Source organism: Neovison vison, chromosome 12 (assembly GCF_020171115.1).
Source record: "Neovison vison isolate M4711 chromosome 12, ASM_NN_V1, whole genome shotgun sequence".
NCBI lineage: Eukaryota > Metazoa > Chordata > Mammalia > Carnivora > Mustelidae > Neogale > Neogale vison.
In genome coordinates this window covers 133434650-133448417 of record NC_058102.1, presented here as the reverse complement: position 1 = coordinate 133448417, position 13768 = coordinate 133434650, and the positions used below count along the sequence as shown (strand labels likewise).

Genomic DNA, 13768 nt, shown 5'->3' with positions numbered 1-13768 from the left:
GCCCGATGTGGGGCTCGATCCCAGGACCCTGGGATGATGACCTGAGCTGAAGGCAGAGGCTTAACCCACTGAGCCACCCAGGCGCCCCAGGTTTGTCATTTTGAACAGTAATTGATTTTTATTAATAGAGAACTACCTTCTTGTTTCCCCTGACACTCCTGGCTCTGGATTCACCATTCTTTCGATTTATTTTTCACGGTGTGGGATATACCTAATGCATTGTTGACTTTAGAAATTAGCCAGAGTACGCTGAGAGTACCTCTCAAGACTTGTGCTTTTAGAGGTAGCTAGAGATAGCGGAAATTAATGGTGATCTCTTCCTGGCAAAGATGAAAAATTAAAATAATGAGTAGATTTTTCTCAAATTTATGTTTTTCTGTTAGAACTATAAACATAGTTCTAACATAGTTCATAGTTCATAGAACATCTTTTTTGTGCCAAGAGCTATAAAGGTGCATGAGACCTGTCCCCTTAGCTCTGAATGCTAACTAATACTCTAGGGGAGAGGATAAAGAAATCAATTCCGATAACATCAGGGTCGTGATAGGGTTAAGTATAGGAGTTAGGGAAATTCACAGAACCCACCTAGTCCCAGAAAGTCATACACTTTCTAGTGGAAGTAACATGCATGTGGAAAATGGAACAATGTCTAAGTTAGCAAATCACTGTTGGTGATAATTATTACCATCTCACAAGCGCTTGCATTACGTTGGACATGGTACAGAGCATACATTGGCATTCACTCTTAAAACAACCTGGCAAGGGTTATCCCATTTTACAGAAATGAAAGGTCAGTCTCAGTGGGATTATGTAACCCAGATTTCTGTAGCTAGTAAGTGCCATAACTGGGAGTTGGGCAACCACAACAGAAAATGTTGAAAACAGCTAACTATGTAAGTTCAAAAGGATATTTTCAGTTACAAGTATGTTCTTGATTTTATATCACATACATATTCTATAGGCAAACTTTCTATGAGTGAATTGTTCCTAGTTCATATTCTGAAATTAAATAGATCAGTAGATCAGTTCTAAATATTCTACACCTTACCAACTTGAGCTCAGCTGTAAGATGAAGAAGTTAATCATATGTCTCAAATTTATATTTTTAAAATGAATTTCACTTATGTGTTATTGATTGAATTTTTTTTCACCTTTGTTCAAGTTGTTGATTCTTATAATCCTAAAAATGCAATACCCCATTCTCAATTTTGACAAAATAACTTTGGCTATAAAATTACTATGAAAACTTTAAAGGGTAATAAGCATGAATAATTTTCCTTTCTCTCCTTTAGTTTGGGATATGGGCAGGTCAGCTTGGGGACGGAAGAGCTCACCTAATTGGAATTTACATGAACAGGTACCACATGTTTTTTGGTATAATAGCTTTTCTGCTAAATAGTAACATGAATCTTCTAATACTTAGATTTCTTTGTTGTTGTTGAAGGCAGGGTGAAAAGTGGGAGCTCCAATTGAAGGGCTCAGGAAAGACTCCATACTCCCGGTACAGTTGGTATTTTTTTTAGTCATCTAAATAAAAAATTGATGTTGTCTTCATTACAACTGAAAATCTTTCTTTCTCTTATTTGACCTAGAAATGGCGATGGCAGAGCTGTACTTCGTTCCTCAGTGAGAGAATTTTTATGCAGCGAGGCTATGCACTCTCTCGGAATTCCAACTAGCAGGGCTGCAAGGTAACTCCTTTTTCCTTGAAGCTGACTTTCAGGAATGCGTCATGTTATCTGCAGGCATGTGTCAATAAATTGAGCCGATAGATCTATGGTAGCATGATTTCTCATTGTTTCTTATGGTTTCAGGTACTTCTTGGTAGCTTGCTAGGAGTGACCATGTAACTTTAATTGTTGGATTCTCTTATGTTTCAGTCTGGTTGTGAGTGATGATGAAGTATGGAGAGATCAATTCTACAATGGAAATGTCGTGAAAGAAAGAGGTAATAATAATTTTTAGAATATTTATATAAAATTAGGCTAAGTTCTTAAAGAAGAACAGATCCTGGATATCTTTGCAGTCTTCTTAAAAAATGATCCTTGGGCGCACCTGCGTGGCTCAGTGGGTTGAGCCTCTGCCTTCAGCTCAGGTTATGATCTCAGGTCCTGGGATCAAGCCCTGCATCGGGCTCTCTGCTCGGTGGGGAGCCTGCTTCCCCCGCCCCTCTGCCTGCCTCTCTGCCTACGTGTGATCTCTGTCTGTCAAATAAATAAATAAAATCTTAAAAAAATTAAAAAAAAAAATGACCCGTGATTTTTTAAGATGTAATTGTATCACTAGGATATTACCATAGGATATCCTTTCCTACATCCTCACATCACTAGCTCTTTGGTTTCAAACAGTAGACATCTGGGAAGTGAACAAAAATGTTTATGGACAGCCAGCAAAATGTTACAAAGCTGGAACCCAAAAGTTCATACAGTTTCTTCTAAGGAGAGACCCTCAGACCTTTCCTCGGAGCCTGACTGCTCGCTCTTCAGGCTTCCTTCCAATTGATTCAGTTAACTTTTTTCCTATCCTTTAGTAAGCCAGAAATAAAAAAAATTAGGAAGGGGTGAGATGCGTGCTGTAGGGCAGCAAAGAGAAACAGCGAGAGAAACTTGACCTTGAATGGAAGAGACCTAAAAAAATCAATAATAAGTGTATTTGATTGATGGATTGATTATAAGCTCTACACCAGCATAGGACGTGCACTCGTCCCCTGAGATCAAGAGTTGCACGCCCTACCAACCAAGCCAGCCAGCCACCCAATATTAAACTTACTCAACAGTTTAAAAAGCAGAGCCATTGAGGGCTGCTGACAGCCCTGCTGGCTCTGTTGGGTCCTGTGGACGTCATTGGATGAGCAGGCAACATTTTTGCTGATGATCACGGTGATTTACTGAGTACACGTGTTATATTCTTTATGCTTAGCGTCTAATATGTTTTGACAAAATTTTCATAAAAAACAATCCCCCTAAAATATTCATGCTTGAAGGAGTTAAGGGTTATTTACCTTTGAGATTAGGAAGGATTTCAGTTGGGGGAGAAGGAAGAGTGTGCACACACAGAGAGCAGGGACTAGCACAAAGACCCAGAGGTACCAGTGGGGGTGGGATTGTGTAGAAGGACAGGCACCAACAGAGCAGGAGGCTTTGTTTTCTGGAATAGACCTCATCTTCACATCCAAACACACGCAGGGACAGCATTCTTTTTGGGGAAAAAACATGCATTCTCTTTACTAATTGTATTACTAATGCCTATAGTCAAAACACAAAGCAGCAATGGAAGGCTGCAAACACTAACACAAAAATGCATAGATTCACTGTCTTTCTTCCATGTTTCATAAGTTAGAACGTATGCAAACGTTTATTTATTGAAGTGGGTTTTCAATTAGTTACACCAAGAGAAGGCACTTGCAGGGACTATGCCATGTAAATCATTTACTAATGCCCTATTTCAGGATGACATATGGGGAAGATGTCGCCACAGAGGAGACAGTGGGAATCCTGTGTTTGGAGACTAACTGTTTAACTGAGCAGCCTTTAGTGAGGTTAGAGCCTTCATATTTATGAAAGTGTTGTGGTTCCCGACATTTGAACCAATTCAAGGCTTAAAGAAATAGAGAAAAATCCTTGATCCTTTCTAGGGTATCATTAGTTGCTTTTCTGATAAACTGGGTGCCTGTATTATTTTTTTACTAAAATAATTTAAATTTTTAGAAAAAGCGTATTATGCTGTATTTGCAGTTTAAAATGCTAAAAATAGGGGCGCCTGGGTGGCTCAGTGGGTTAAGCCGCTGCCTTCGGCTCAGGTCATGATCTCAGGGTCCTGGGATCGAGTCCCGCGTCGGGCTCTCTGCTCAGCGGGGAGCCTGCTTCTCTCTCTCTCTCTCTGCCTGCCTCTCCATCTACTTGTGATTTCTCTCTGTCAAATAAATAAATAAAATCTTTTAAAAAAATGCTAAAAATATGCTAAAACGTGTGTTTTTCAGGTGCAATAGTGCTGCGTGTTGCAAAATCATGGTTTAGAATTGGATCATTAGAAATTTTGGCTCATTATGGTGAACTGGATTTACTAAGGTTAGAAAATGATATTTTTTTAAATGATAGAAGACAATTTAAAAATGCTTGTATATGTGCTGTGAAGTTAACATATTTTTGGTTTTCTTATAAGTTAAAATCAAATATTTCAATTAATAAATATTTTTAACACTCACTACATGTGGGTTTTCTAGGAGGCCAAAAGAAGTGTGAGACCCAGTAGACCCTTTGCTCAAGGAATTTTTAATCTGGTATGCAGCCCAGTTGTAGCTGAGGGCCTCATGCCATTCAGAGCCCTGGGTGGAAGTGATTCAACCCCCGCCCCCCCCAAATCCACAGTCTGCAGAGATCAAAGATCTCCTTTCAACTTCTGGGTTCCCAGAGCGTGTTTTCACTCTCCTGTCTCTTCCCCAGACTGCGGTTTTGACACCTGCCTGCTTTGCTCTGGGTTGACCCACTGAAACTCAGCCCCTTCAAAAGGACAAAAGCAAGCAAACAAACAGGCACATGTACATAGAGCATTTAAGAACAGAATGTGTCGCACTGCAGTTTTTCTGCAGGGAGCACAGAGGATGATGGCTTCAAAAGAGCAAAAGCAACGGATTCTTGCCCTTGTATCACACAGTACAGCTTCCGGCATTTTGTGATGTCTTAGTGCCTGCGGCATCCCTACTTACACAATTCCGTCTTCCTCAGGCCAATTTTTTTTTTAAGATTTTATTTATTTATTTGACAGACAGAGATCACAAGTAGGCAGAGAGGCAGGCAGAGAGAGAGAGGAGGAAGCAGGCTCCCCGCTGAGCAGACAGCCCAATACGATCTTGATCCCAGAGTCCTGGGATCATGACCTGAGCTGAAGGCAGAGGCCTTAACCCACTGAGCCACCGAGGCGCCCTCCTCAGACTGATTTAACAAGATGTGTCTTCAGGCAGAAACATTTCCTTCTTTCAGAGGAATTCTGCTTCCTTTTGTTAAGATAACACAGTTGGAAAAAGTTCTAAAAAGTCACACAGATTCTCTTAGACAAACTTGAGTCCTTTGGGTTGTGGATCCTGTGCTGTAGGTGTTAGGGCAGGAAGTCCCGATGCCTGGGCCGTGAAGGATGCGGGGAGAGAGGCCCCGAGGAAAACGAGGAAGCAGAGTAGAGAAGTCATCACACTGGCCAGAGCCGTCTCCGAGTGTCTTACTTAGCCAATGTTCACTGAGCTCCTGGTCATCTCACTTGTTGAGAAGAGTTGTCTGCACTCACTGGGCATTATTTCTAACTTCCCATTTGCTTTTTGGGTCCCTTCTGCTCGGATTCATGCTGTCACTGAAATTGTCCCATCTGGTGGTAGCACTTCCATAATAGTTCACTTATTTCTCTGACATTTGATGTAGATTAGTGACCGCCGCCTCCTAAAAATCTATCGACTCATGTAACCACATATATATTCCTTTTTGTTTCTCAAATGCTTGCAACAGTTCTTGACATACAAGTACTTATTCACATGATTAAATTATTAAATGATTAGAAAAATACATATATACACAAACTCTAATCCATTCCTTTTGTTTTGACTGGCTTTTAATAATTCCCTAGTCACATCTACAACCCCCAGTCTTTTTTATGGCTTCTTTCTTATCCAATACATTCAACACGATAGTTAGTTGATGAGTCAGTTAAAATAGGGAATAAAAAATATGATACACAGACAACTTAAATAACTTCAAACACTGGACAGTCTTTTGCCATTCCCCGTTTGTGAAGCCTTATGTGACCTTGCAGACATAAATAATTGAATTGATCCCTGCCCTATTATCTGTGTAACTTTTATATTCTGTTATTGGATGTGTCACACTGTAATGTCATTATTTCTTCGTGTGTTCTTCTCCCTGATGGGCTCTGTGTGCTTTGAGGTTTGGGTCCTCTGGATCTGGGTCTTGGCATCCTTTCCCCCAGTACATGCACCTGGTGGGGCATACAATAGGTGTGCATTTATAATACACATGGCGGAATCTAATACTGTCTTAGAAACTCATTTCCCGTTTTGACTGGTATTGAGGAAGTATTTCTCTATGGCTGTTTTTTTAGAGTAAAATCTTATTTTAATTCTTAAAATTTGAAGCTTGAATCTAATGGCTTCCTGGATGTCAAGGGCGTATTTAGATAATTTGATGTGGGGGAACGCTGATGCTTTCTCCTTCTTTTCTCCAGGACGTTACTAGACTTCATCATACAGGAGCATTTCCCCTCAGTAAAGGCCACAGAACCTAACAGATATGTGGTAAGTTTGTAAAGAGAAAGGTCAATACTTGGTTTTCTCTCCTGGCCCGCCAACATCAACGGTTACAACTTAGAACTTGACTGAGTAGGTAGGAAAGGAAATGGAGTGCACTTTGAACATTTTGTTAGGTGAGGGGAAGGTGAACCACTTCATAAACAAGGCACAGATAAGAAAGTTGTTTTGTTTGAAAGGTATCCAGAGAAAAAGAACAGGTGCTACTACCTCCTGACTCTGGACGTGATGTTTTGCACACGTTTCGTAACTTGGTCTTACGTAGTCTTTTCTCACACGTTGAGAAATACAGATATTTCTGTAGTAGTAGTAGTTCTAAAATAAACACAATACATAACAGGAAAATGTGATTTTCTATTCTTGTGGAAATGATTTGGTCTTCATAACCCTCCTTATTCTCTTAGCAACCACCGCGAAGGAAATTCCATTATTTTTCTTTGTGATTCATTTCAAAGTTTAAGAACTTACTTTGCTTACATTTAACTCCCTTGTGCTGAATTCTAATGCTTTTCCTGTTCTTATTGGACATGGAGAAGGCCTAGTAATAATACTATGTCTGGGCCTTTATATATTATTTCTCAGTGACTAATTCCATGTTCTTCCATTTTTTTCTCACATTTGTTAATTTCCATTCCTTTTTCATCTTTTGATATCCTGAATTCTTTCCATGTTCTCCTCATGACATAGCAGAAGATCCTAAAAGAGTATAAATTCCTGAAAATCTGAAAAATTTCTGAATTTTATTTTAGGAGTTTTTCTCTATTGTGGTATCAAAGACAGCAGAACTCATTGCCTTGTGGATGTCTGTTGGTTTTGCTCATGGTAAGTCATCTACGGATGTTTCATTTTCCTGATGAGAAAGTAGAGTTAATTTGTTGAAGCAGAACACTCCATTTTTGTGTACTTCAAAACATTCCTGCTGATGAGCTTAACATTTATGACGTATGAATTTGTTTTTAGCAACAGAGAAGCAATTTTCTTGTGTTTAAAATGGTTTTGAATGGAACGGTATGCACAAGATAGAGTAAGCATCCTCAATTCAACGAGGATGTTATTACCTGTAAAACTTCATTTTTGTTAAAAAAAGATTTTATTTATTTAACTATCTTAAATAAATATTTAAGATATTTTAAAAAACTATCTTAAATAAATTATTTAAATATTTAATAAAAATATTTTATTAATAAAATAATAATTCAAAATAATAATAATAAAATTATTTAAAATGCATATTTAAATAAATAAATATATTTATAAATATTATATTACTATATGTATAATTTATATTTATAATATATTTATAACTTATATTTATATATTTATATTTACATATAATATATTTATATTATATTTATACTTTAGATCTATAATTTATAATATATTTATATATTTATAAATATTAAATTTATAAAATAAAAAATAAATATTTATTTATTTTTAAAGATTTTACGTATCTATCCAACAGAGATCACAAGTAGGCAGAGAGGCAGGCAGAGAGAGAGGAGGAAGCAGGCTCCCCACTAAGCAGAGAGCCCAATGCGGGGCTCGATCCCAGGACCCTGGGATCATGACCTGAGCCAAAGTCAGAGGCTTGACCCACTGAGCCACCCAGGCGCCCCTTATTTATTTATTTTAGAGAGAGAGCGCACAAACAGTCAGAAGGGAAGGGGCAGAGAGGGAGGGAGTGGGACAAGCAGACTCCACGTTGAGTGCAGAGCCTGACCCTGGAAGCTGGACTTGATTTCACAATCCCAAAGATCGAGACCTGACTCAAAAGCAAGAGTTGGACGCTTAACCAACTGAACCACCCAGGTGCCCCAGCCTTAAACGTTTTCAACCACGCGGATACACGATATATTTTGGTCACTTTAAAACTGTTTTTAAAATCTCAACTATTAAAGCACTGCATGCTTATGGTAAAGAATGCTAAGTATAGGGCGCCTGGGTGGCTCAGTCGGTTAAGTGGCTGCCTTAGGCTCAGGTTATGATCGCAGGGTCCTGGGATCAAGTCCTTGTCTGGCTCCCTGCTCGGTGGGGCACCTGCTTCTCCCTTTGCCCCTTCCCCTGGTCATGCTCTCTCTCTCTCTCTCTGACTCACTCTCTCTCTCAAAGAAATTTTTAAAATCTTTAAAAAAAGGAATTGAAAGTATTCAGAAGTGAGTATAAATTTCATTCTCCAGGGTAATCATTATTAACCATTTTATATCAATATCTTTTAGCTCTTTTAGGATGATACTCATACACCTCCTGTAAAAAAGAGGGCTGGCGGGGCTCTCCACCACTGGGTGGCTCAGTGGATTAAGCCGCTGCCTTTGGCTCGGGTCGTGATCTCGGGGTCCTGGGATCGAGTCCCGCATCGGGCTCTCTGCTCAGCGGGGAGCCTGCTTCCTCCTCCTTCTCTCTCTACCTGCCTCTCTGCCTACTTGTGATCTCTCTCTCTGTCAAATAAATAAATAAAATCTTTAAAAAAACAAAACAAAACAAAAAAACAGGGCTGGCTTGTGTGTTTGAAACCATTTAGCGTGTGTTGCATAGAAAGGAATATCTGTTTGAACTAAGAATAACTGAAAAACAAATCATCATGTAGTTCTAATGTCTCTAGATGAATACCTAAAGGGAATCCCACAGTGAAAAAATTCTTGAAATCCACTTAGCTGATCACACACATACTCTGTGTATCTCTCTCGGAGTGGGTTGGGGTAGGGAGAGCAGGGTAGGTGTTTCAGAGTTTTTGCTGTTAGGAACCATGGCACAGTGACTACCTTGCAACTGTATCTTCATATTCCTGAAGGCAACTTTTGAGGACAGACCCCTAACATGGGATGGCTGGGTTAGAGAGTCTGTACATTTAACATTATGATAAACAGGGCCATCTTGCTCTGAAAAACACTGAAACCCGATAGTGGACACAGTTGCCAAATATCCTATATTAGGCTGGCGTATCCATTCCCTGGCTTCCTCCTACCCCACACTCTGGCCAGCAGGCCTAGCCCCCTTGCCTGGGAGGGCACACTCCCTTCCCCTTCTGCTAGGGTCTGCAGCTGAGGACTATAATGGGAGTGCATATCCATATTTTACCCTTTTCCCATCCTTTGGAAATAAATTCATCTTATTCCTTTACTAGTTTCACTTCCATTCTGAGTAACGTATATATTTTTAAACAAATGCAAGAAATTGAGGATAAGTAAGAAGAAGTTGTATTTCTTGGGGCTTTTGTTCTGTAGTATTTGAAATCTTTATGGGGTGAGGTATAAAACAAAAGGGTAAATTTAGTTAAAAGATGCAGTTTTAATATACATTAGGTATTTGATATCACCAGTTAAACTTTCAATTGATAACCCAATTTTATTTCACTTCCAAAAACAAATGCATTTCCATTTTCCTATTCTTGATAATTTCATACATTTAAAAATGCTTTATTATTTTATTACCGTGTTTTTGGACTCTTTGTGTTGTGGTTTCAGGTGTTTGTAATACTGATAACTTCAGTTTGTTATCCATTACAATCGACTATGGCCCATTTGGTTTTATGGAAGCCTATAACCCAGGTATGTGTGATTTATATGTAAATATGTATGTGTATATACACATATATCTTATTTCACCAAAAAATGATTACAGGTTTATTTTAGATAAGTTGTTATAGCTAATACAGAGTTGAGGTAGTAGAAAGAATTGGGTTCATTCATAAAATGGTCACTTTATGTAGTACTGAGTGTTCCGGGTTCTATAGGAAACAAAAAATGAGCCCTTTCCGGTCTCTGCCCTTAAGGAATTACATATTAGAGAAGATGACAGGGAGGCAGTAGGGAACCTGTGTGAGACAGATGCAGGTTTGACTTCTGGCATCTGAGCCACAGTGGCTCGGTGCCCTTCCCTGGACAAGTTACTTAACTTCTCACGTTACCAACCTATAAAGTGGAGGCCATAGTAACGCAGTCCTTGCAAGGAGGGAGCCAAGCAGGCTTTGTGGACGGTGTGATACTTGAAGTGGGGTTTGAAGGACATTTATGATCACCTGAAAAATATATATATATATATTTTAAGATTTCACTTGAGTGCAAGAGAGAGCAAGCATGAGCAAGGGAAGGAACAGAAGGAGTAGGAAAGAGAGAAGCAGATTCCTCACTGACCAGGGAGCTGGATTCAGGACTCGATCCCTGGACCCTGGGATCTTGACCTGAGCTGAAGGCAGATGCATAAGAGACTGAGCCACCCAGGCGCCCCTGATCACCCGAAAATTCTTACATAGTAGAAATATATTCCTCTATTAGGCAAATATTCATATTTTAAAAGAATTTCATATGTATGGGTAGTAAGTGTTTATGTTAATTTTTAGTTAAATGTTTAACCTCAGAAAGATTTAATAAATGTAAACATATCTAATGAATATAAATTTATTAAGCTTAAATATAAACTTAGAAAGGGAGAGGACATTTATTACAATTATCTCCACTATAAAAGGGTAGTATTGGGCGCCTGGATGGCTCAGTTTTAAGCATTCGCCAGGGTGCTGGGATCGAGCCCTGAGTCAGGCTCCCTGCTCAGCAGGAGGCCTGCTTCTCCCTCTCCCACTCTCCCTGCTTGTGTTCTTTCACTGTCTCTCTCTAAATAAATAAATAAAATCTTTTTTTTGTTTTTAATTTTATTTATTTTTTTGAGATTTTATTTGTTTATTTGAGAGCGAGAGAGTGAGATCATTTGAGAAGGGAGAAGGTCATTGGGAGAAGCAGACTCCCCATGGAGCTGGGAGCCTGATCCCAGACTAATCCTGGGACTCCAGGATCATGACCTGAGCTGAAGGCAGTCACTTAACCAACTGAGCCACCCAGGTGCCCCTAAATAAATAAAATTTTTATAAAGGCTAATATTTTTTATTTTAAACAGATTTTGTCCCAAACACATCTGATGATGAAAGAAGATATAAAATAGGAAATCAGGCCAATGTTGGGATGTTTAATTTAAATAAGTTGTTGCAAGCTTTAAATCCATTACTGGATCCTAGGCAAAAGAAACTGTGAGTAAATCCAAGATCCACTAATTAAACCTGTATGAAATTGCATTTGTATAATGATCACTTTTTCAAGCTAACATTTTAAAAACCATCTTAATATTTAGTCTTTAATAATGAAGCCATTTCAAACTGTTTTTTTGTCTAGTACAGTTTTGGCTTTTTCCAAGTTATTAAGATGAAGCGTTTTCCTATTTATTGCTTTTTAGGTGTTGTGAAATTTTAGCGTATTTCTTCTTTGATCTAAGGGTTATTTATCACTGCTTTTCTTAATATCTAATAATTGGGCTCATTTTATTCATATATTTTTATATGTGTTTGGTAAAATATACTATTTAAAATGTGTTAAGGTTTCTTTATGGCCCCCAAATAATGTATTTTTTGCATCTGTAGTCAAAGGTTTTACTATATCAAATTGAGTGTATTGAGTGTATTATTCAAGGCGTTTATGACTCTATTTTTTTATCTATTTGATAAATTTGATGCATTAGAGATATGTATTAAATCTCCCACTTTAATTGTATTTTTACTAAGTAATTTTTTCTGATGGTTTTAAATTTTAATATTTTGCTATTGTATTATTGGTACACACTGGTTTTTACTTATATTTCCTTAAAAAAAGGTGCCTTTTAGCCTAACACCACGACGCCCTTTATCTTGATTTAGCTTCAAGATAACTCCAAACTTCAATTTATCTGATATTAATACTGCAATTCGTGCTTTCTTTTTGTTGGATTTGCCTCGAGTCTCAGTTTGTTTTTCTAACTTTGTCATTTGTCTTACAGTATGTTTCTTGTAAAAACAAACAACACATATAGCCAGGTTTTAACTTAGTGTGATGGTTTCGGTCTTAAGAGAAGTGTGTAGGCTGTTTACATTTATTGTAACAACTGATTTATTTTATTCCTGTCTTATACTCTGCTTTATCTCTATTTTATGTATCAGTTCCCCACCACCCCACCGGCTTTCCTTATCTATTTATGATTTGAGAAGCTCATTCATCACTCCCCCACCTTGATGTGGAAACTGCTGTATTCTCCACCACTGCTGGTACTTATCTTCCTTTTCCTGCCACTTTCTCTACTGTTAGGGAAAATGAGTTTCCAAGTACTTTTCTTTCACTAAGATTCTATTGACTTATATAAGTTTTCAGTGAGACTCAGAATTCTTTTACTTTTTACCTCTAAAGCCTTTGCTAATAAGGTAGCTTAGTATTTTGAATATCAGACTGTTGTAGGTTTTCCTACAAAGCGTAGGAAGTGTATCTCTCCCATCATAAGTTTTTGCCCTAGCGCTTCCCCCACCTGCACATGCCCACATTTCTAATCATTTCACTGCTGGCCACCGCTTTTTATTCAGGGTTTCATCTCGAAGTCTCTGTTTCGATTACTCTATTATTTCCCTTAGTGGGGTATAGAGGTGATGTATTTTCTGAATTCTTGCATAACCGTTACTATTTTTATTTTACTCTGGCAGATGACGGAGACCAGGGCACTAGATTATAAATTCACTCCTATGTAACAGAAACCCAAAATAATAGTAGTTTGAACAAGAGAGACATGGTTTTTCTCTCCCATGAAAAGCATGCAGGTTGGTTACTGAAGGCTGGTGGGGACTCTGCTGAGTCTCAGAGTCATGGCTCTCACGGCTTTGACTTTTCCATCCCTCCATCCACTCACTGCTGAAGTCCTCAGGGTCCGGGCCGGGGCACCATTTGGAACACCCAACTTCTGAGTGGCAGCGTGGAGAAGAGGCAGGTCCTCTCTATCGAAGGATACATGTCAGCGTTTGTTCAACATCTCCTCCCTCCTTTCCCATCAGCCAGGACTTAATCACAGAGCCATCTGAGTGCAGGGGCCTTCCAGTGTATCAGCCCAGCCGCACTGGTCCAAGTTTCCCTTCCCTGTGTGGTTCCGGGTTCTGTTGCAGGATCTGGAAGGCGGGAGTGAGGCAGATCCAGTGAGGCAGATCTGTGCGCCCAGAAGGCCGGCCCACAGCCAGGCCCCACTGCCGCTCACTCACACTGATGTCCGTCCGTCTGTCCGTCTGTTGGTCCACGGTGTTGGTGTGGGCAGAGAGCCAGGGCCAGTGCTGGGCCAGGGCGGGCACCGCCCCGTGGTGAGGGGCACGGGCTGATCGCAGCTGGCCTGCGCCGCGGAGCTTGGACCCTTGAGGGACAGACTTGGGTTTCGGTTTGGGCAGATGCTGGCTGGTCTTCACTGTCTCCGGTCTCACATCCAATTTTCTGTCCTCTCCTCGCTGCCAGCGTTGGCCCCCAAACCAGACACAGAAACAACAGGACGATACGTCCTTCTTCACCGGCTCCCGCAGTCACGGAAGGTCAAATCCTTCCGAAAAACCCCTTGTTCTGGCACCCATAGTGCTTCTGCTTCTCCGCCTGCAACTACGTACCCGAGGAAATCTCTGCTTTTGCTTAACTGTTGACTTTC

The 13768-nt window shown here is 39.6% G+C and overlaps 1 protein-coding gene across 6 annotated transcripts in view; it reads left to right on the top strand.

The window, feature by feature from the left end:
* LOC122892557 (protein adenylyltransferase SelO-like) overlaps nucleotides 1-13768 on the top strand; it is an 83206-nt gene that overhangs the window by 6361 nt on the left and 63077 nt on the right. For 5 of the 6 annotated variants that reach the window (XM_044229212.1, XM_044229211.1, XM_044229210.1 and 2 more), the window contains exons 4-12: nucleotides 1293-1357; nucleotides 1445-1501; nucleotides 1593-1691; nucleotides 1881-1948; nucleotides 3980-4067; nucleotides 6226-6295; nucleotides 7057-7129; nucleotides 9772-9855; nucleotides 11195-11324. In XM_044229212.1, the coding sequence (XP_044085147.1) occupies nucleotides 1293-1357; nucleotides 1445-1501; nucleotides 1593-1691; nucleotides 1881-1948; nucleotides 3980-4067; nucleotides 6226-6295; nucleotides 7057-7129; nucleotides 9772-9855; nucleotides 11195-11324 (734 nt within the window). The remainder of the gene's footprint in view (nucleotides 1-1292; nucleotides 1358-1444; nucleotides 1502-1592; nucleotides 1692-1880; nucleotides 1949-3979; nucleotides 4068-6225; nucleotides 6296-7056; nucleotides 7130-9771; nucleotides 9856-11194; nucleotides 11325-13768) is intronic. The other variant, XM_044229213.1, reaches the window with a different exon arrangement.